The sequence below is a fragment of the Neophocaena asiaeorientalis genome, unplaced genomic scaffold (assembly GCF_003031525.2).
Source record: "Neophocaena asiaeorientalis asiaeorientalis breed wild unplaced genomic scaffold, Neophocaena_asiaeorientalis_V1.1 scaffold67, whole genome shotgun sequence".
NCBI lineage: Eukaryota > Metazoa > Chordata > Mammalia > Artiodactyla > Phocoenidae > Neophocaena > Neophocaena asiaeorientalis.
Genome location: NW_020173731.1, coordinates 12057336 through 12080177, shown reverse-complemented (window position 1 = coordinate 12080177; position 22842 = coordinate 12057336). Strand labels below are relative to the sequence as shown.

The 22842-nt window shown below is 37.2% G+C and overlaps 1 protein-coding gene across 7 annotated transcripts in view; it reads left to right on the top strand.

Annotated features, from left to right (window-relative positions):
- MDM4 (MDM4 regulator of p53) overlaps positions 1 to 22842 on the top strand; it is a 58354-nt gene that overhangs the window by 17892 nt on the left and 17620 nt on the right. For 4 of the 7 annotated variants that reach the window (XM_024751078.1, XM_024751079.1, XM_024751080.1 and 1 more), the window contains 8 exons: positions 2121 to 2254; positions 3266 to 3321; positions 6922 to 6989; positions 7677 to 7776; positions 10720 to 10880; positions 12150 to 12299; positions 14010 to 14090; positions 16059 to 22469. In XM_024751078.1, the coding sequence (XP_024606846.1) occupies positions 2121 to 2254; positions 3266 to 3321; positions 6922 to 6989; positions 7677 to 7776; positions 10720 to 10880; positions 12150 to 12299; positions 14010 to 14090; positions 16059 to 16631 (1323 nt within the window). In that variant the 3' untranslated portion in view covers positions 16632 to 22469. Of the gene's footprint in view, positions 1 to 2120; positions 2255 to 3265; positions 3322 to 6921; positions 6990 to 7676; positions 7850 to 10719; positions 10881 to 12149; positions 12300 to 14009; positions 14091 to 16058; positions 22470 to 22842 lie in introns of those variants that run through there. The other 3 variants (XM_024751082.1, XR_003003923.1, XM_024751083.1) reach the window with 3 other exon arrangements.

Genomic DNA, 22842 nt, shown 5'->3' with positions numbered 1-22842 from the left:
GTGGGCAAAAAAAAAAAAAAAAAAAAAAAAAAGACACTGTCTATGATTTACAAGATATGCTGTGAGGCAGGAATTAAATGCAGTAGTTTTTCATTATAAATCTGTCAGATACTCTTTTGAGCACTGTGAGTTATTTTAAACATGCATTTAAATAACTTATTTAGTTTCTAAAGTTTTCTTTTAACACAGAAACAAATTGAATTCTTTAAGTGGAAAAGACTCAGTATTAAAATGTTAATCTCTTTGAACTGCTTGGATTTAGTAGGGTGAAGATCGAACCCTTCTTAAACAGAGGAAACAAAATTCTCAAGCTTCTTTTTGACTTTTCATAAAAGCTGTTAGCAATGCTATGCTCCCGAGTCATTCTACCTCTCAAGGAAACAAATCTGGAGGCATTTCAGATTTTCTTGAATACTCATATTTCTTTTATCATTTTAAATTAAGTTTGTCATTTTGGACTTTGTATCTAAAATTCTGGTAAGACTTTTTTCCAAACTGTTATTAAAGTGTGGATTTTTATATCAATAAAGTTGTTATAATGCATTATGCTGTCTCCTTCAGTAGCATGGCAGAGTTTGCCTGAGTTAAGACAGAGTTAATTACATATGTTTTATGGGGGAAATGTTGGACGGAGTCAGTTTACACAGTAAGCTCTTTATTATGAATCTTGACACTACTTGGTGCATAAAGAGGAATTTCCTAGTTTTTTATTTCTAAATATTGGTTATCAGTATGTGCATTGAGGCAATATGGTATAATGAGAATAGTAGCATATAGAAATTCAGAGTAGTGTTTTGGAAGATCTTGTTTTTTTTTTGCGGTACGCGGGCCTCTCACTGTTGTGGCCTCTCCCGTTGCGAAGCACAGGCTCTGGACGTGCAGGCTCAGCGGCCATGGCTCACGGGCCCAGCTGCTCCGCGGCATGTGGGATCTTCCCGGACCGGGGCACGAACCCGTGTCCCCTGCATTGGCAGGTGGACTCTCAACCACTGCGCCACCAGGGAAGCCCCAAGATCTTGTTTTGTATACTTGTAGTGGATTTATTTTTTTCTGGAAGTTGGACAGACATAAATATAAAACTTCCAGGACATCCCCGGTGGTCCAGTGCTTAAGACTCCATGCTCTCAATGCAGGGGGCACAGGTTCAACCCCGGTTGAGGAACTAAGATCCCGCATGCCGCATGGCATGGCCAAAAACAAACAAACAAACAAAACTTCCTCCTGTTTCTTATAGTAGGTGTTCTTTCTCATCTTATTTTTCTCTAGATATTTGATTAGATATGAGAGCTCCGTTAATATTGGGACATGTTGCCTGGGATGGATGGGAGCCTAAGAGCATCATTGCTTCAATATAATGGAAACAGTATTAGGAAAATTTTTGTGCAAATATCTTATAATTCTTGGGAAGTCAGAGCCTAAAGATAAAGATAGCTACTTTGGTCCGTTTGTGATCTGTGATAAAATTATTACTATCATTAAATGAACTTAACTATTAAGCAATTAAAAAAAAATCTATCACCTGGAGGAAAATCTATCACATGAGGAAAATTGGATAACTTAAAAATTTTGAATCAAGAACTTGTGTGTGTTCCCTCCCATTTTGTGAACTCTGTGAAAAAGGTCAGGTAGACTAAATTTTTATTTGATAAACACTTAAATTCTGTTTTATGTACTTATAGTGCTAATGGCTTATTACCATTGTACTTCATTTGCCAAAAAGACTTAAGTGAACATACATCAAAGCCTATAGTAGTTATGTGCCCCTGGACTTGGAAAATATTTTTATGATCCAGGCAAATTTAAAGTTTATTACTTCTGGTAATAGAACAGACCCCTTTACTTGGACGGGTGAGAACAATAAGGGGATACTAAGTAAATTCACCACTTTTTCTCATTATCAGACTGGTACATTTTTATTCTAAAAAGTAAGGGTCTGATAGATGAACCGAGTAATTGGGGGCAACTGCCCTTTTGTAGGACCCCTTACACAAGCACTGACAGTCATGTTCATTATATGTTACCTCTTTCTCTAGCGAACTAACTTACCTTATCTCCTCATTTAATTTGTGTTTTGGGCAGCAGCTGGACAGATCTCTTCATAGTATGTTATTCCCATGTAGGTCATGCACTATCTAGGCCAGTATATAATGGTGAAGCAGCTTTATGATCAGCAGGAGCAGCATATGGTATATTGTGGTGGAGATCTTTTGGGAGAGCTACTAGGTCGTCAGAGCTTCTCTGTGAAAGATCCAAGGTAAAAAGAGTGAGGGTTTGTTTATCTTTTCGGGGTGCTTATACCTAACCACCTAATCTCCATAGGTTATTAATGGTTATTTAATCTTTTAGTCCACAAAATATTTGTTGGGCCTACATATATCAGGTGATTGCGAGGCACTGAGAACGTAGTAGTGAGCAGCACAGTGTCTAATTTTATGGAGCTTAAAGAGTAGACACTCTTTCCCATCTTAATCGAATTATCACATCAATACATGGTAAAATTATATTATGATAAGTGTTACATAAAAGAGGTACATGAGGCTGTGTTGGAGGATGGGATTTAGGGTCTTAGGGGTGGAAGAAAGGTTCCTTGAGGAGGTGATATTTGAGTTGAGAGCTGAAGGATAATTAGTTAGAGGGAGCTGGTTGAAGGAGAGCTTCTGGCAGATTGAACATCATGTGTAAAGGCCTAGGTAGGAGGGAGGTTGATGTGGCGAGATTAGAATTTTGTGAAACAGTTGTTATAGAGAGGAAGAGTGAGCTGATGAGAGAAATGTAGAATTGCTGGGCAGTTTGAGGTTAACGATGGGCTTCATAAGAATCATATTAGAGCTATTCTTACCTGTTGCATGGCATTCTCCAGCTGCACAGGGTATATGGTTATTAACTTACACAGTCAAAAGCTAATTAGTAGTTGAGAAGTCATTGTTCTCATTCTCTCTATAGTTTTGTGATGACTGTTTCTTCTAAGACTCCCACATCCATTTCCCAATAAAATGTAAAACTTAGTTCTTAGAAGGAAGTAGTCTTGAAGGAAATCTCCCCACTTGGGTTACTGTTAGCTTATGAAATAAAACGTAAATTAGTTTTTTTAAATGGTTGCAGAGTAACACAAGGGCTTGGGTATTAACATGTTGATGCTTAAATAATTTAATAAAATCTATTCTGGGGAAAAAATTCTGCCTCTTCATATGTTATAGAGAATGTTGGGAGATGCCATGTTAATGGAAAACCAGGGGATTGATTTTTAATTTTATCTCTTTGACAGCCCTCTCTATGATATGCTAAGAAAGAATCTTGTCACTTTATCTACTGCTACTACAGGTATGTCTCATTATATTTCTTCAGTCTTTATCACAATTTTGAGTTCAGGGGGGCAAATCATGGGAGAACAAGGAGGATCAAGATGGAAATTGAATGCTGTCTTGGCATGACTGGGAGGGATACCTGTCACACAGAATGTTACTACTGTGTTATTTGACTTTTCATTGTGAAAATTTTCAACTATAGTGAAAATAGAGATTAGTATAATTAATGCCCACCTCTTAGATGTAGTAATTGTTAATGTTTTGCCATATTTGCTTCATCTACACAGGCTTTTAAAAAATCTCTAACAGATAAGGACATTTTTCCTTCAAACACAACTACAATGCCATTATTACACCCAACAAAATTAATCATAATAAACAAAATAAACAGTAACTCCATAATACTATCCAATAGCCAGTTCATGCATGGTTAACCCATTATTTCAGCAATGTCTTTTTACATTTGGCTTATTCAAATCAGGATCCACACAAAGTCCACACTTTGCCTTTGGCTGATATGTCTGTTAAGTATTTTTAATCTATAAAACTTAACCCTCTTTTTGTTATGTCATTTGTTTGTTGAAGAAATAGATGATTTGTCTTGTAGAATTTCCCACATTCTAGTTTGCAGATTGTATCCTTGTGATGTTGTTTAACATGTTTCTCTGTCTCTTCTATTTTTGGTAAACAAATAGTGCTTGGATAGATTCAAGGTTAAATGTTTTGTTGAGAATTGTTTCATAGGTGGTGCTTTATATATCTGTTGCATCACATCAGAGCCCTGTAAGGTCTACCTGTCCCTCTTTCAGTGATGTTAAGATTCTGTGGGCTTATGTGGTGTCACCCTGATCCATCTTATAAAGATCCCCCCAAGAACTTTTCACCTAAAGGTTTTAACTTTCTGTTATTTGAATGCCAATTTGTCTAACCTTTTGCTTGATTTTATATCTTTCAAATACTGCCCTTTGAGTTTAGTTTATTAGTTATGTGCAGGAAACTGGCTGCTTTGGGGTCTGAAGTATGGTGTGTTAGAGATAAGTGAATAAACTGGATACAACTAAAATGTAACACTCTCACTCATTTCCAAATAGTGAAACTTTCTTCTTTCTCCATTCCTACATGAAGCCATTTTGTGAGTTTCAAATTAGATTTTAGGTAAGGTTGTCCTTTGAAGAAAGCCCAAGTTTGTAATCCCTTTAGATAGGTTATTTTTCAATAGTTTAGTGAAACAAATAGTTTGAAAAAAATCCATTCCTAATAAAGATTTACTCTTTAAAGTGAGAGCAAAGAGACTTTGCTCTCATATTGAAATGTGAGTTTGAACTTACAGTGAATTTTGAAGCCTCTTGGTTTCACTGAGCCATTTGCCCACTTCACTCAGCTGTAAATTTCTGTTTGAGAGGGAAGGGCCTTGCAAATGATACAGCATTTTTTTGAAATTCAGTCACTTGTGAAATAGTATGGTTTTCCAGGGATAGTCACTACAGGCTCGAAATACACAGATAATTTTATATTTGCTTATCTATTCTTTCACTAAAATTTGCTCTCTGATTGATGTGTTCTCTGAATATCTAGAGTGGGTATAATTTTCACTTTTTTTCTCTCTCATTTTCTTTCTTGCACTTCCTCAGCAGAATTTAACATGCCATATATTAAAGTGAACATTTCTGTAGCAAACATTTCAATTTATCCTCATAACAACCCTGTGAGGAAGGTCTGGAGATGAAGAAACTGAGGGCTTTTTTTTTAATAGAATGAGTAACTTGTCCAAGATGAGATGCCACTGATAAGGGATAGAGCAGATATTTGTGACTGTCCAGTCCTTGCTCTTTCCTTTGTGCCACACATTGATGTCTCTTTAACCCTTGCTAGTAACAGAATTTGCCTCAATTAATTTTTTTAACACATTTAAAAAATCTGAACATTAAATCTTTGAAACATTTTCTTTGTTCTTTATCACTTTGAAATAATTTCACTTACAAAAATGTTATGAAGATATTAAAAAGATTTGCATATACTCTTTACCCAGATTCCCCAAATGGTAACATGTTACATAACCGTAGTGCAGTGATCAAAACCAGGAAATTGTCCCAAAGTAATTTTGAGTGGTTGTCTGTTCTGGACTTGAATTTGCATTAGTACTTGTGGTTGGCCATCTCCTGATCTTCATAGATTGGGTTGCATGTGTTTTATTTGAAAGGCAAATGAGAAAAGCACCTTCCATATCAACTATCTTATACCTTTGCAAATGAGATAAACCTTTTATTTTGACGATTGAAGAAATGAAGGTGGTTCTTTATAAATCATTTCTCCAGATTTCCGCATGTATTTTAATAGAATGAAATATATATGACAAATTTTGTATCTATTTTAAAATTTCCTTGAACATTATAGTTTTCTCCGATAATTTCTTTTTGCTTCAAATAGTTTTAACCTAAGGTAGTATATAGAACTAGAAATGACAGTAATCAAATTACTTTATTAACGAAATGCTTCACTGCATTGTATATTAATTGATCTTGAAAGATTGCTGTGGTCAGAAAATGCTGGCTCTTGAAAGAAACTCTCAGTATCTCCATTTTATCTATAAAAATACTTCTAGAAATAATGCTGTTTATAATTACAGTTTTGAAAGTGTTTGCTTTGTGCCAAACAGCTCAATTGTCAGACCAGTTGTAGGATCTGTATTCTTTCTCTGGCAGTCTTTATTGGATGAGGATGGCATTTTCCATAAGTGTCTTATTTCTGGACCTGATAGTAGCTGATGAACCCAATCCATGATAGACTTAACTTGGGTGCATATAGTTACAAATAGCCTCATATAATGAGTGATCCAGGTTATTAAATTTTCTGCATCTTTTTTTTCCTGTAGCTAAGTTTTCCTCTTCTTTTCTGCTTGAAAAATTTTCAAGGCCTTGAAATACATTTTTCTCTATCTAAGAAATTCTCTCAGGTTATTCCTTCCTTTGCTTCTTTTTATTGGCCTTGAGAAAAACTTTACTTCTTCCTTCTTAGGAAATGTTTATAGAAACTGGGAAAAACAAGACTGGTTGATTAAAAAAACTAATCTATATTCAGGGGATGGGAATTTAAACTGTGAAATCATCGTTGACACTTAGAATGCATGAGGATGCTATTGTGTCATAAAGCAAGTGGGAAAAATCCCAGATTTTTAGATTTCATAATACTGTATAGCTTTAACACTTGAAAATAAAAATTAAATTAAAAAGCCAAATTTTTTTTCTTATTGTTAACAAGTTAGGCAAATTTGGAAACACACCTATAGGAATAGATGATAAAATACTCTCCATTATTCCGTGCTTGGAATCACTTTCTGTATTGAATTTGAAAGTGTGCTATGGAAGAACATTTTTTAGTCATTTTTGATTTTTCTTCAGATTATATTTTGGTAATATATTTTGAAAATAGCCTCTCTTGATCTATGCCATTTTTATTAGTTTTCATTTTTCCTTTCCTTTTGGATGAAAGCCTTGGCCGGTCAGAATCATCTTTAGGGACCAAACCTGGCTCCAGGGTTGTTTGCTGAGGTCCTTTTGGTGTGGAAAGAATGGTTATTACCAGGGAAGGTTTTCCTTTTGTTTTACTTGCTATCCAGATGCTGCTCAGACTCTCGCTCTCGCACAGGATCACAGTATGGATATTCCAAGTCAAGACCAACTGAAGGTAAAATCACCACACGGTGACTTCTTTTGTTGTACAGAGTGGCCCCTTCTCTGTACCTATGATCTTGGACTCCCAAGACCTTTCCCTGAATGCGGTAAGAATTTAACAAGAAAGGTTCTTGGGAGTTCACAGACTAGGGACAGAGTGAACCTTCTCTGTTCTGCCCATAACAGAGTTCCAGTCTCTGAATCTTTCCTTGGGATGTAGCACTTCTGATCTACAGTTCTTCCAGTTGCATTTTCTTAGGGTTTGTATGTGCCTGTGTGTGTGATGATGTAGGTATTTAGGTGTCTGAGGAAATTGCTTTATTAAATTTTAACAGGCTTGTTGCAATTAAGTTCAGGTCAGGCCATTTCTTAAAGCTTCCCCAAACCTGGGAAAACTTTATGATCATCTTGGTATACGTTCTTTTTTTCTGAATTATGCCTAATTTTGTGTAGGCTAGAGGCTTTATATTGATAACCTGTTTTTAACAGTAGACTTTGGCCTTTTGTGCAGATTTTTTTCCCCACAGTGGGTTGAGGAGAGGTTGCCTTTATTTGATGACTGTTGTGAACTCCAGAGTTTTCCTTTCTTGTGCGTAACCCATTGTGTCGCACACTAACTGGTGAGCCAGAATGGAACTGCTACATCCCCTGGTCACAGTCATTTCTACTGCACTGAGAGACACCTTTCCCTTCTTTTCAGCAAAGTGTAGAGGAAAGTTCCAATTCCAGGAAAAGAACTGAAGAAGGCAATATTCCCGCACTGCCTACCTCACAGCGTAAATGCAGAAATTCTAGAGAAGGTAAGTTTTGGATTAAGGCTATGTAGACCTTTCTTTTTTTCTCTCTGTTTCTCTCTCTCTTTCTTATTTTTTGGTGGTGACTTTCATTTTTTATTAATGTTTATTTATTTATTTATTGGGTCTTAGTTGCAGCACGCGGGATCTTTCATTGCGGCATGTGGGCTCTTTGTTGCAGTGCGCAGGCTTCTCTCTAGTTGTGGTGCACAGGCTTATTAGTTGTGACACGCAGGCTCTAGTTGTGGTGCACGAGCTCCAGAGTGCGCAGGTTCAGTAGTTGTGGCGCGCAGGCTCCAGAGCACGTGGGCTCTGTAGTTGTGGCACGTGGGCTCAGTAGTTGCGGTGCACGGGCTTAGTTGCCCTGCGGCATTTGGGATCTTAGTTCCCCCACCAGGGGTCGAACCGGCATTCCCTGCATTGCAAGGCAGATGCTTTTTTTTTCTTTTTTTTTTTTTGTGGTACACGGGCCTCTCACTGCTGCGGCCTCTCCCGCTGCGGAGCACAGGCTCCGGACGCGCAGGCTCAGCGGCCATGGCTCACGGGCCCAGCCACTCCGCGGCACGTGGGATCTTCCCGGACCGGGGCACGAACCCGTGTCCCCTGCATCGGCAGGCGGACTCTCAACCACTGCGCCACCAGGGAACCCCTGCAAGGCAGATTCTTAACCACTGGACCACCAGGGAAGTCCCAGTGGTGACTTAGAAATAGTATCTATCCATATTAAGCACTAGCAGTAATTAAGGCCGTTATAGAGAACTCAAAAAATAGTAGTGCTGTCTCTTTGTATGTCAAGTAGTGGGGGCATATGTCATACTTATTTTTCATTCTTTTCCGAAAACCTTTTTTTTTTTTTACCCTAGTCACCACTGTTAACTTTGAAGAAGGTGGTAGTTCTTCTTTAGCAACATGTGATGACTGGATGGAGCAAGACCCTTCCTTTAGCTAGCATGCTAACAGAAGATAGCCGCACATTTATCAGTTTGCCACCTGGTAACTCAGCTGCCTTGGCCTTTTAAATCTTGGCATCCCTGTTATACATTTGATCTGGTTAGAATTTTTATTTTTATTTGTCTGCTTGAGGCAAAGGCTAATTTTCATAGATTTTTTTGAAGTTTGCAAAGATGGTAAAATATACTTAATATCTCACAGCCAAGAATGAGACATAAGAAGCCTAGTACCTCCTTTGCCCTTGGATGGTAGTCATTAGATCTTTGCCATTCATATTAGATATAGTATGGTCAGGTTAAGTGAGTTGATCAACATTTTGGAAGTTTTCCCCACACCTTACTTCATAAAGCATTTCCTAAAAATTTTCCTGCAAAGATAATGTAAAATCATAAATTCCTCAAAGATATTTTATGGCACGATGGTTTCTAATATAGGTACCTGACTCACACTTGCAAAATTGGCAGGTTAGACCTCTAGTAACATCCCAGAAAATTATGCTGCTGAAATTATTTTAAATGATTAAATTAAAATTTAATCTGTTTATCATGCTGGATTGTCTTCTTCAAATTGCATTTGAATATAAACTGAATTTTGGACTATCTAGTTATGTTGGAGCTTATTCCAGTCTGCATGGTATTAAATGTGTAATTTTGTTTCTTTAAATACAGGTGCTGGCTTATTTTCTACTCAAAAGGCTGTTTAGAGTATAAGAACAGCCAATTCAAGAGACTCAATGAAGTTTGTGATGTAAATTTTGAGAAGAAATAGCTTAGTATTTTCAGGGAGGTGTACATGTAGAAAGGACAGAATTTTTATATGTGGAAAGAATGGCCTCTTTTCATTCCCTTCCCAAGAAGTTATAGAGCTTGAATAGTTGAAGATAACTTTAATGTGGCACCCTCTCAGGAATTAGGTTTCTCATAATTTCAGCAATGAGTAAGTAAAAGATAGTTGAAGTTTCTGTGAGCACAAGTATGCCTTTTAATAGGCAAGAACAACATAATTTGTAAGTAGAGAGGGTACCTTTTGTTTTGTCAGGGATCCATTTATTGCAGACATTTTTTCAACCGTATGTGTCTTAGCACATTTAAATACCTCGGTTGCCATTGGCATGCCTAGGGCATTGGGAAGAGGTAGAGGAGAGTAAGAAGGTAGGAAAAGAGGAAAGCACAACAAAAAAGATTGGACATGGGAAAGAAGGAAAAGAATTTCATGTGGTAGCAACAAACTTATGTTTGTAACTCCCTTGAATATCATCTAGATGTATAACACGAGATCTTTTATTGAGAACATGTGGGCCCTTAATATGTTTTGGATTTGCAATATTTCTAGATTTTAGATGTCTTAACTCCAAAAGAGCCTATTGATCCAGAAAGGACACATGTATATATTTATTTGGACAGCCTAGAGTTCAGTGTTTCATAGTGTTTCATAGTGTTTCATAGAGTTTCATAGTGGTTGTTACCTATTAAAACATATGAATTGTTGAGAAATGTCCGAAAATATGTGGTACCAGTGAGACTGCCTTGGCAACCTTGTGATTGCCCATTATGGTCTGTACCACCTTGTTTCTATCTCAAGGCTTGGGCCACTATGCCGTCATCATTTGCAGTCCACTGAATCAAGCTATTCAGGTATCATGTACTGGAGCAAGTCATTCTTCAGTTATTACAGTGGTAGAGATGTTTAAATTGCCAATAAATGACCATTTAGATATCCTTTTATTGATAGAACAATGTCATTGTTTGGACGCTTTCAGAGTTTATATTCCTTGATGAATGATCTCTAGTGTCATTACTTGCTAATGAAGCCTAAAACCGGGGGAAGGAGATTTGGGCTCTGCCACTGAGACAGGTATTTGACTTCTGATTCTTTCTTACTGGGAAGAGCAATTTCTTTTTACCTCTCTTACACAAGAGATTGTAAGTATTATAAAGAGAGTCTTGATTCTTAAGTGTTGTGTACATAGTTACCATCCTTTTCATTTGACTTTTGTAGATGAAGACTTGGTAGCAAATCTAACCCAAGATGAGACGTCAAGACTGGACCTCGGGTTTGAGGAGTGGGATGTAGCTGGCTTGCCTTGGTGGTTTTTAGGAAACTTGAGAAATAACTATACACCTAGAAGTAATGGCTCAACTGATTTACAGACAAATCAGGTGAATTTCACATCTGAAGAGGAACTTTTTTTTTCTTTTGAAAGAGTAACATTCTTGGTTACTCTTGAACCATACATTACATCCTCTAAGAATTCCCATTCAGTGCTATGACTTTTAAGTACCATCTCTATGCACGTGTTGCCCAAATCTGTATCTTCAGTGCTGACCTCTCTCCTCAGTGCCCAGCTTCCATATCCAGCTGCCTACTCAACACTTAGATGATCTGACATTTAACATGTTCAAAACAGGACTCTTGATTTTTTTTTTAAACTAACACTCCTATTCAGCGTTTCCTTTTTCATAAGTCTGCCTTCCACCCAGTTATTCCAGCCAAGTATCAAGGGATATCATTGATTTCATTCTTTCTCATATACCACATTCAGGCTATCAACGCTTTTTCTAGCTATACGCTTTTTATTACTTTCACTGTTACAGCCTAATTCAGGCTATCACCATTCTGCTCTTTTATATTCTCCATTGTACTTCTCACTTTGTAAAACTATTATTTTATTTTGTTTATGTGTTTGTTGTCTGTTTGACCCCATTGAAATACAGGTCCAGAGCTTTTGTATTATTGACCACTCTATTCTGTTGCCTAGATAGAAGCAATAGGCAGTATCTGACACATAATAGGCAATTAGTGAGTATTTGTTCAGTAAGTGAGTGGACGTATAATAATGGCAAAATAATAAGTTGTCTCTTATGAATATTGTAGAAAAAACACGTCATAAAATGTCCATTGATGAATGTAGAAAGTTATATTTAAAGTTAAGAATTAAGAAAGAAGTGTTATGTACCAACTTTACCTCAAAAAAAAAAAAAGTTCAGAAAGAAGACAGAAGGTTTGAATTATCATCAGTATTTCTCATATTTCTTTGGTAAACATCATTGACTATTACAGGAAAGAATATGTCACAGTTAATAGAAGTTTTCTAGGTCCTCAGAACGGATTGTAGTGGATAGATTCTATTTAGTTGAGCAACTACGAGTTTTTAGCTTTTAAGCACTTTAGTGCTGTTTCTCTGGTGTTAATGCCTGATTACTGTTAAAATAGAAAATTCCTTGCCAGGTGCTCTTATGTCCACCCATTAGTTTATACGTAGTAGCTGCCAAGTAGATATTTGTTGAATGAATACATATCTGTAGAAGAAAGGCTAGGCGTTCTTTAGAGATGTGTGAGGACATTGAGTTTTGGCTTCATTTACTTGGGTTCAACATCTCTAATAAACCTCTGACTACAAAAACTCACGTTTGTTTTCTTTATATTAGGATATAGGTACTGCCATTGTTTCAGACACCACAGATGACCTGTGGTTTTTGAATGAGTCAGTATCAGAGCAGTTTGGTGTTGGAATAAAAGTTGAAGCTACTGATCCTGAACAAACAAGTGAAGAAGTAGGGAAGGTGAGAGACAAAAAGGTATGTTGTGGAAAAATTTCACATTGATTGGATTTACATGCATATAGTATAATCTTTTCAGATCTGGTGACCTGACCCTGTGCTGCTTTGTAGAACAAATGACTCATGTAATCCTCCCTCCCCCCTTTTTTTTTTTTTTGCGGTATGCGGGCCTCTCACTGTTGTGGCCTCTCCCATTGCGGAGCACAGGCTCCAGACGCTCAGGACCAGCGGCCGTGGCTCACGGGCCCAGCCGCTCCGCAGCATGTGGGATCTTCCAGGACTGGGGCACGAACCCGTGTCCCTTGCATCGGCAAGCAGACTCTCAACCACTGCGCCACCAGGGAAGCTCTAATCCTCCCCCTTTTTAAAAAAATACTTTTCCTATATCCAGTTTCAAGGTTTACATTAAGTTAACCAAGCCTGTCTTAAAAATAGGATAGGCCTTCATGGGTAAAGCACCTAGTTTGTTAGAAGCAATAAGGTACCCTTTTCCTGCTTGTCTAATCTCCCATTGTGGAGTTTTTTCTTCTGGAGACCTTGCTTTGCTAACAAGGCAAAGTTCTAAATGGCCACAAAATCCTGTAGGGCAAAAAAAAATCTTTATTTCTTAGACTTCTCAGTAGTTTCCATACCTGCTTTATACCTAAATGGAACTAAACAGATGAGCTCTTCCTACATATTTTAGAGTTTAAATAGGAGGAGGGAAGAGAGTTAGAATTCATAGTACACATGGTGTAAGCACACCAAGATGAAGAGTCATATAGGCACATGCTCAAGTCTCAAAAAGCATTGGGCAGCAGGTCCAGTGCTGACTTGGATGAGAGTCACAGTAAATACCCATTGAATAAATCCTGCAAAAACCAGACCTAAATTGGGTCATTCTTTTAATTTAAAGGCTTTTCATAGTAATTTGGGTCCCTGGAGGGTATTCTGATACGTTTGTGGGAGGCAGGTAGATGCTTGGTCTTTGTTGAGCTAGTTATTTTTTGGTAGCATTAGGAGGGAGTACAAGTTATTAGAATGAAGACAGAGGTGACATTGGAAACTTGTATAGAGAGAGATGGGACTTAAAATACTTGAACTTCTGTGAGAAGGTTGCTATACAGTGGTTCATAATTGTATCATAATTGGTTTCATTCCATTCATTGGATCACAAAACTGGGATTTTAATTTTTAGAATTTTAAATTTCAGAATTTAAAAGACGCTTCCCACATTTCTTGACTTTTTTTCCTGGTCCATGGGCATGTTTTTATAGGACAGTCAAGAGTATCACATAACTAGTTTTACTTTTGAATATGAAAAGTAAAATGTACTTTGTTTTCATTCTTCACATCTAATTTTCTCATTTTATATGGTGCTTTTTACTTCCATTTTCTCATGTAATCCTGTTTTATTCTTGTGAATGCCTACATAGATTCTCAAGATAAAAAATTTCCCCATTTAATAATTTATACTCTGATATTGTTTATTTAAATGCATAAATTTGGGAGCCCTCTCTCTTCTGAATGCCAAAGATATTTGGTAACCCCTCTGGGTGCTTTATTCTACTGAAATGTCAACTAGGTATGTACAGAATCATGTCTCATATATAAGCAGTTTCCTTTTTAAGTGCTAGTGTTGGGAGAAGAATGTGAGTTTTAAACTGAAGCTCTTCTGTCTTTTTTGCTCTCAGGTAATGGCATCTAAAATAGGTAAACCTTGCTAATAAGATGTCTTTGCTTTCTCAGGTGATTGAAGTGGGAAAAAATGATGACCTTGAGGACTCTAAGTCCATAAGTGACGATACTGATATAGAAGTTACCTCTGAGGTATGAGTTTCTAGTAAAAGAGCTGTTTTACACCACCCACGTCTTCAGATGTTAATGTTCCAGCAGTTCACTTGTGTTGAAGAATGCCATATCCCCCATTTCTATCTACCTTTCCTAGGTAGAGGTATTGGTTTCTTTACATCTTGTTAGATTTTTTATTGGAATTTGAGAAGAGAAGGGGATGAGTTGATCTAATCCTCTCCCTGCCTTGAAAAGGGATGACTTAAATGCCTCTCTGTGTGCCTTTCTCCCTGCTTTCAAAACTCTTGGGACGTTATGCAGTGGATACACAGTTATTCAAAATAGTCCTGTACTGCTTTTCCCACTAAACACCTCTCTGTAATCCCAAAGATAGGCCTATAAGCTATCTAAAATTCTTGGTCAAGTATAATACTTTCAGTGCTTTCTTAAATAGAAACAAATGGAAAATGGCTTAACTTCTACACAGGTTTATATTAATGGGGGGCTGATAAATGAATATTGAGTATTAAGCTGTTAGATAACAGGTGTGGATTTGTCACCAATTGGCAACTCAGGTTGAGATTCAAATGTATACCTTGCTTTTCTCTTTTCATGCTAGTTCCCCATTTCCCTTTTAGTACTTCCTCAGCTAACTCACTGTGGGAAGAAGGGTGGTGGGGGAAGGATAAGGAGGGGATTTTACATTTTGCTGTGTAAGGATATAAAAATTTTAGGTTGTCTCTAGTGTTGATCCTTCCCCCTAGCTCACGCCCCACCACTGCTGACCATTATGGTAATTCACTGCAAATTGTTTGTGCATAGCTAAGTAATAAGGTGAGATATATTGGTCCATTAAGTGTTCTTGACCATAATACAAGTAGCAGAGATAAGTGTTTCCATCTTCATCAGACTTTTGAGGCTACTTGGGCCCAGAAAACCTATTAAGCAAATAGACTATATTTCATCAATTCAGATATGCCATGGAATTTAATAAGCCCTATTATTTTATGTACTACTAAAAAAGAAAAGTGATGCCAATTAGACTGTGACAAACTATCAATTATGAATTCCCGATCTTTGAAGTCCCTTTGGGTATTTGTATAGCATTTCAGATGAAATCTGAGGATCTTAAACTGGCAAGAATGTTCTGAGGCTCTCTGGAGAACATCCCAGTTTAACAAATGGTTGTGTCCCTGCCTCTCAGTATAGGCAGTTGAGTTATGACTTCTAAACTTGAAGTGCTTGGCCTTCGTTCTGAAAGTAATCGAGTCAGCATGTGTCAAGTCATGGATCCTGTCAAAGCCAGGCAATTATCCACATTAAATACTCTTGACTTGTTCTAGGTAGCTACCTGTGAATTAAGAAAGGCTTTGAAATTCATTGAGCTCTGGTATCTCCTAATTTGAACATGGAGAAGTAGGAAAAGAATTACTTGGCATTCAAGGACAAGAACATTCATTTTTCAGAGAATGTGATTTAGGCACACAATTAGCTACCTATGATCCTGAGAGCAGTGAGAGAGCATGAGTAAATGTAGTAGTTTTCAAATTTCATTTTAATTTCCTTTTTGACAAATTTTATAACATTTCTTAATTAGTAGGAAAGAAAGAGTATTATCTTTTCTTCATTCTTTAGCCTCTTGCTCAATAAAAGAGTAAGTTATACAAAGAAAAATGACCTAAAAAGAAGGCAGTGGGGAAAAGCAAACGATGTAAATTCTACCCAGACTAAATAGAAAGCTAAAATGATTTAACTTTTTTTAAAAGATTAGCTACATCAAATATTGGCTTGAAATGGCAATTATGTCACTATCATTGTAAAACTTCTCAAGACTTATTTACACGTAGCCATAGACTTTGTTCAAGTTCTTAGCTAGACCACTGGTGTGGAGTGTCTGGATTCTTACTAGCTTAGTGTGAGGTGATGAGAATTTGGCCTGCTTTCCCTGTTCCTCAGCATCATGTTCTCCACTGAGTGAGTATTAATTGGCTGCACTTGTCTTTGTAGGATGAGTGGCAGTGTACTGAGTGCAAGAAATTTAACTCTCCAAGCAAGAGGTACTGTTTTCGTTGCTGGGCCTTGAGGAAGGATTGGTATTCAGATTGTTCTAAGTTAACCCATTCTCTCTCCACGTCTGATATCACTGCCATACCTGAAAAGCAAGAAAGTGAAGGAATTGATGTTCCTGACTGCAGAAGAACCATATCAGCTCCAGTTGTTAGACCTAAAGATATATATGTAAAGGAAGAAAACTCCAAACTTTTTGGTCCCTGCAACTCAGTGGAATTCTTGGATTTGGCTCACAGTTCTGAAAGCCAAGAGACCATATCAAGCATGGGAGAAAAATCAGATAACCTTTATGAACAGAGAACAGGTACAGAAAACATGGAGGATTGCCAGAATCTCCTGAAGCCATGTAGTCTGTGTGAGAAAAGACCACGAGACGGGAACATAATTCATGGGAGGACAGGCCATCTTGTCACTTGTTTTCATTGTGCCAGAAGATTAAAGAAGGCTGGGGCTTCATGTCCTATTTGCAAGAAGGAGATTCAGTTGGTTATTAAGGTTTTTATAGCATAGCTGAATCAATGAGTTGCAGACAGATATTAACAGGGCCTGGTCATATATCAAAATGTCAGTATTGAGCATCTCTACTCAGTGTGACCCATTTCATACTTTCATTTATTCATGGAAACATTTGTGCTGTAGGACATATTTTTGCTTCTAAACTTATATGGAATTTGATAATAAGTTCTTTCGAACTAGATTATCAATTTGGAGATACCATTAACATTAAAAGAGAAGCTAATCACTTCATTCTGTCTTCAAAGATGAGGATCTGGCACTTCCCTGGTGGTCCAGTGGTTAAGACTCTGAGCTCCCAATGCAGGGGGCCTGGTTTGATCCCTGGTGGGAGAACTAGATCCTGCATGCCACAGCGAAGATTCCCACCTGGTACAGCCAAATAAATAAGTAAATATTTAAAAAAAGGAAAAAAAAAGAAAGTTATTAAAAAAAAAAAAAGAAGATGAAGCTCTGGGAGGGAGCAACTACCAGTACAAATAGAAATACATTCATTCTTTCATTTATCAGATTACTTGAAGATTAATCATTTCTTTAGTTAATTTTATTCCTTACTCTTCTTTTCTGTTAGGGAATGTTCTTAGGCCTCAAAATCCAAGATGGCTATTAGAAAAATATTAAAGCTAACAATGAAAAAAACATAAATAATTTATGTATAAAGTAGATCACTTTATGTTGCATTGTTCAGAGGAACCAGTATTTTTGTAAAGTGCCTAGAACAGTGGTAGCAAACATTTTTTGCTAATGTACCTCAAAAGGAATTTTGAAAAAGTATATATGATATTTTGTGTACTTTAAAAATTGAGGTATAATTAGCAAACAAAGTGTTCCCTTCTAATAGGATGTTTCTGTCACCTCAGAATGTTCTCTTGGGCCACTTTCCAAGCAGTTCCTCCACCATTTCATGGCTCTCACCTTCGATTAGTTTTCCTTTTGCACATGTTTAATTCGACTTCTAAATTTTTAAAATTTAAGTACTTACAGAGGATGTATCATCCAGTATATTGTAGATGTCCTTTAAAGATATTTTTGCCCAAACCTTGGATCTGTAGATTTAGCTGATTGAATTTATAGAAAAAGTCGGGTCATATAAACTGGCAAAGCCTATTCTCATTATAAAACTAATCAGCCAAATCAGATTTCATTTTCAGTCAAAGTGTTTGACTTTATTTAATTCAGTTAAATGTATTATATACATCTATGGCACAACCTCTTCTCAACGACAGTTCTAAAAAAGATAAGGCACACAGTTTTTAACCAAAGCTCTCTTTGCTTTACTCTTTCCTCCTGTCTCTTGGGAGTCTGCTAGGGGTTTTTTTGTCTTTGTTTGATGCCTCTGAGGTTTTTTACATTCTGAGGCAATGCCCCATAGTAAGATTTTAGATGGGTGAGAGGCAGCCTTTCTTCTGAAAATAGTATAGCAGTTGTGAAAAGGAAAGTAGTTAAAGAGAAATGATAGCTCTGAAGAGGCCTTATCTGATCACGTAAATCTCAGGATAATACATATGGAAATTGAAGATCTTTAAGTTGTTTTCTTTACAGATATTCTTGTCTGCTTTCCCTGTGGAAAAAATCTTGGTGTATGCCTGGGTACCAGTATGAATGTAGTCATTTTGAAAACCAAGGCCCTAGAATTATCAGTTTTAAGGCTCATAAGAATCACCAGTGTTGCTTGTTATACGCCCATCTCAACCCCCGGCCCCAAACACACACACGCGCATACACTCACAGGAGTGCGTGCACACGCAGACTCTTTGATGCCTGAGGTCTGGGCCAGGGATTTCCATTTGAACAAGTGTTTCTGGAAGCTGACGCAAGTTCACAAACCACACTTTTGGAAGCCCTGCCGTGCCTTAGAAGGAAGGGTGTTTTAAGGTGCAGGAAGTAGAACAAGATCCCTTTGTTTAGCATTATATTTAATTTCTAGAGAAGTTTTGTTAAACTCATAGAACTTTAAAATTAGAATGCACTCATCTACTCAACCCCTTTTATTTTGCACATGAGGCTGAAAGGATAAATGACTTCTGAAAGTCACAGCTAGTGATAGAGCTATTACTAGAATCTAAGTCTCTTGTAGTAAACCTTTAAACCATACTTGCTTCCTTCTATTATTTGTTAAATGGTGGTGCTTATTGAATTTGGAACAACTAATAACCTTAAAATATTGTTGGAGAACATGAGTTGCAGCCAAAATAGGGCTTCAGAGAGAACAGAGACTTTTAACCCTTTCTCCCCAAAGAGAAAAGGCACAGTAAATATCAAGCTCTCTTATATAATCAGATAAGTTGCTCCTGCCATTGGGAAGACAAGTAAAGGTGGCAGAGGAACCTGAACTCTTTTCTCCAGTATTTTTCCTTCTTGGGGAATGAAACTCAGGTCTCTGGCTCCCTCCGGGCATTAGGGACAAGGGTTTTTTTCCCCCAATAAGTAGAACCAGTTCTTCAAGTTCAGTGTTTTGTTAGACTGTTCAGTGTTTTGTTAGACTATGGTAAATGCTCTAAATATTTAGAAAGTTAAATAATTTTCTACCCTAATTCCCCCCCCACCATTACTCTCTTCATAATAGTTTGATAGCCCTCGATTTTGTTTTATTTTTGCCAGTTAATTGCTTTTGCAAGTGATAACTCAAAGAAGGAGCAGGGAGAGCTGGAATCTGCACTTGTACCCTCTGATTCCTTATAAAGCTGCAGTTTTTTAGAAAAATAAGAAAAAATTTAGAATTTTTATTTGTGTGTAGATGTTTGATGCTAATTTGGTGCATCCTTGCCTAGCACAGAACCCTCTTATGTTACTCTACTTACTTTCTTTTCCCCTTGGGTCACCTGGGTTTTTACTGTCCTCATTAGCAGTAAGTACTTTACTTAGAAGATCTTAAGCTGCGCATTTGAGCTGAAAGTATTACAATAAGTGTACACTTGGGTTTACTGTACTTCTATCAAGAGCCTTTTGAATGACTGAAATATTAAAGAGAAAGAAGTGTATCTGTAGAAAGAGGTAGGCAGTGTTTCTTGGTAGCTTATCTGAAATCCAAGATGCTGCATCTGCAGACTGGTTTCTGTCACCCAGGATCTTTATTACATGTCATCTGGGGGCTTAGCACAGCGAGTAGAACTCCTTGTTTCTTGGGGTAGGATGGGTCAGGGATCCTAAAAAGGGCCAAATAGAACTATCAGAGCAATTCTTTACCCGCAAGAATCGTTAAGCCATCTTCTTGGTCTGTTTTTGATTTCATTCTTTTTTTCAATGTCACTGCGGTACAGATAAGCAAGGTTTGTATTTGAAGACATCATAGTTTACTGCTATGTGATGATGAAACTCTTGACTTCCAAGCACTGTCGTTTATTTTGTAGTTAGGGTGACTATGTACTCTGGTTTTCTGGAGACAGTGCCAGTTTGCCCCTATTTTTCAGCATCCTATCCAGTTCATCTCTGTTGCTCCCCTTTCACTCTCAAATGTCTTCTTTTGGACATTAAATTATTATGGTCTTCCTAGTTATGGGTAAGCCATGCTTGGATTGAAATCTTAATTGTGAGGAAAGGATCCGTTAAAGTAGGTGTCAGTGGAGTTCATAGTTTCCGCTGCATCACGCCATGGACTTGTGATTAATGAAATCATCCCACATTAGCATCAAATTTCTTATTTTAGTTATATAAATTAATATTCATGACCATGTTATCCCAGACAAAATGTTCAGAGCAGAAATGACAAATCCTTAGAAAAGCAGTGAATTTCTAGATTATAGCTAAAAATGTCTTCCGTCTCTTATTGTTAGCTCATTTTACTTGCACCATAATTACAATATTTGGTATGCTTCTGTATTTAATACTTAAATCAGACTTTATAAAAATCGTAGGTCAAGGCTTTAAACTTATAAGCATTTCTTCACAGTCCATCTATGGAATATCGTAGGTTCCCAATCCTAGGCTTGAACAGTGGTCAGTGTCCAGCCAGGCCAGCTTCCAAACTGCCATGAAGTTGTATAATATAAGATTGAATCACTGCCAAGCATTTGAAATATTCAGTTGTGTTTTAATAATAATTTATGTATATTTAGATGTATGTAATGCTTTGTGGGACGTTATTTTGTTTGTAAGAATTTATTTTTAAAGGTCAGGATCATTTGTAAACTTTTTTAATGTCAGTTCGATGCAATGTTGGCTCCTTTGACAGTCGCTGAGAAATTAGTAAATGTTAAGATCTCGCATTCTACAAAGCTATTGTAGTGTTACCTCTTGGTTTTCTTTAGAAAGGAGGAAACCTGTTAACCAGCTCTTTGATTTTTTTCCTACAGAGAGTTATATGAACTTCTGAAAGTATATGATTTTAGATACTGTGAATCTGTTGTTTTCCATTTAGCCAGATAGCTGCTTAAATTATTCAGGCCCTAAAGAATTCAGGTCCTAAAGAATTCATTTTGACAGATCTCCCATTCATGGGTGTACATGTGTGCACACACACTATCAAGACTGTTAAAGCTTTTCCTAAAAATGTCTGTGGACTGGCTGTGTTTACAATCTGTACTTCAAAGATAAAGGAACCTGCAGGCCCTCCCCTGTGCCAAAAGTAACATGTACAGTGTTTACAAATGTCTGAAATTTTGCACTGCCATACGCTATGCTGAGATTACTTTGCTGGAATTTCCCAGATTTGTGATTAGCTGAGGAGGAATATAGAGGACCCTAAAGCTAAACTGGAAATGAGGATTATCTGAGGTAGTGGTTCAGGTAGCTCCCCAGACCTAATCTGAAGACAGTTTTCCAGATGGCCTTGAGATATCCTTTTCGTTGACAGAGCTTTCCTTGTTTGCCATTGCTATATTCTTTCTTTAAGAGCCACAGATCTCTTCTCTCCTATGGGAGAATGTCCTGTTAGCATTTTGAGATCTTTTAATGCAATGAACGTGCAATCCCAAATAATTCTACTGTTGGTGAATGTGGCATTGTTAAAGAGCATATTATAATAAACCTACACTTGGGTTTACTGTACTTCTTTCAAGAGCCTTTTGAATGACTGAAATGTTAGAGAAAGAAGTGTATCTGCAGAAAGAGGTAGTTAGTATATCTTGGTAGCTTATCTGAAATCCAAGATGCTGCTTCTTCACATTGTTTTCCTTCATTCAGGATCTTTATTAAATGTCTTCTGGGAACATGGCACAGCAAATAGAACTCCTCATTTCTTGGGGCAGGATGGGTCAAGGATCCTAAAAAGGGCCAAATAGTGCTGTCAGAGCAACTCCTTTCTCGAATAGTTGCTGTAATTTGGCAAATTGACATTATTACAACAGTTTATTAGAGCATCTAATTTCTTATCCTAAGGCTTTTTTTTTTTTAAACAGTAAGTACTTTGATGTCAGACATTTCCCCTTCCTTCCTTCCATCCTGTTGCTCTTTTTTCTTGGAGTTCAAAGTTATTATCTACTTCTGAATATTGCTTTTATACCAAAGGCCTTCTGTATTACCCCTTGGGTGGTTGTAACTACAGTGTCTTTAGATAAGGTTCCTCTTTTCCAGCCAGTCCTGGGGATTGTTTCTCTTGCAGAGTTAGGTGGTAGATTCTAGCAATAGGAAGGAAAGATATGACATCAGAACTACCATCTAGTACAAAACAACGGTAGTTGAGGATTTGTGTGTATGATGGGGCAACAGGGGATTTAGTTCCCCTGTTGTCTCAGCATTTAGAAATTGAGGTCAGCCTGTCCTCGTCCTACAGGAAGATTATTAATTTTTAACTCTATTTTATTTTGGAGTATAAGTGATTAACAATGTGTTTCAGGTGTACAGCAAAGTGATTCAGTTATACATGTATCTGTTCTTTTTCAAAGTCTTCTCCCATTTAGGTTGTTATATAATATTGAGCAGAGTTCCCTGTGCTATACAATAGGTCTTTGTTGGTTATCTGTTTTATTTATTTATTTTTAAACTTTTTATTTTATATTGGAGTATAGCCAATTAACAAAGTTGTAATAGTTTCAGGTGCACAGCAAAGTGACTCAGTCATACATATACATGTACCCATTCTCCCTCAAAGTCCCCTCCCATCCAGGCTGCCACAGAACATTGAGCAGAGTTCCCTGTGCTGTACAGTAGGTCCATGTTGGTTATCCATTTTAAATATAGCAATGTATACATTTTGTTCCCTACAGTTTGCCTCATTTTTTCCACTTCCTTTTTCATAAAGAATTCAAAATGTCTCCTTTGATTTTTTCTT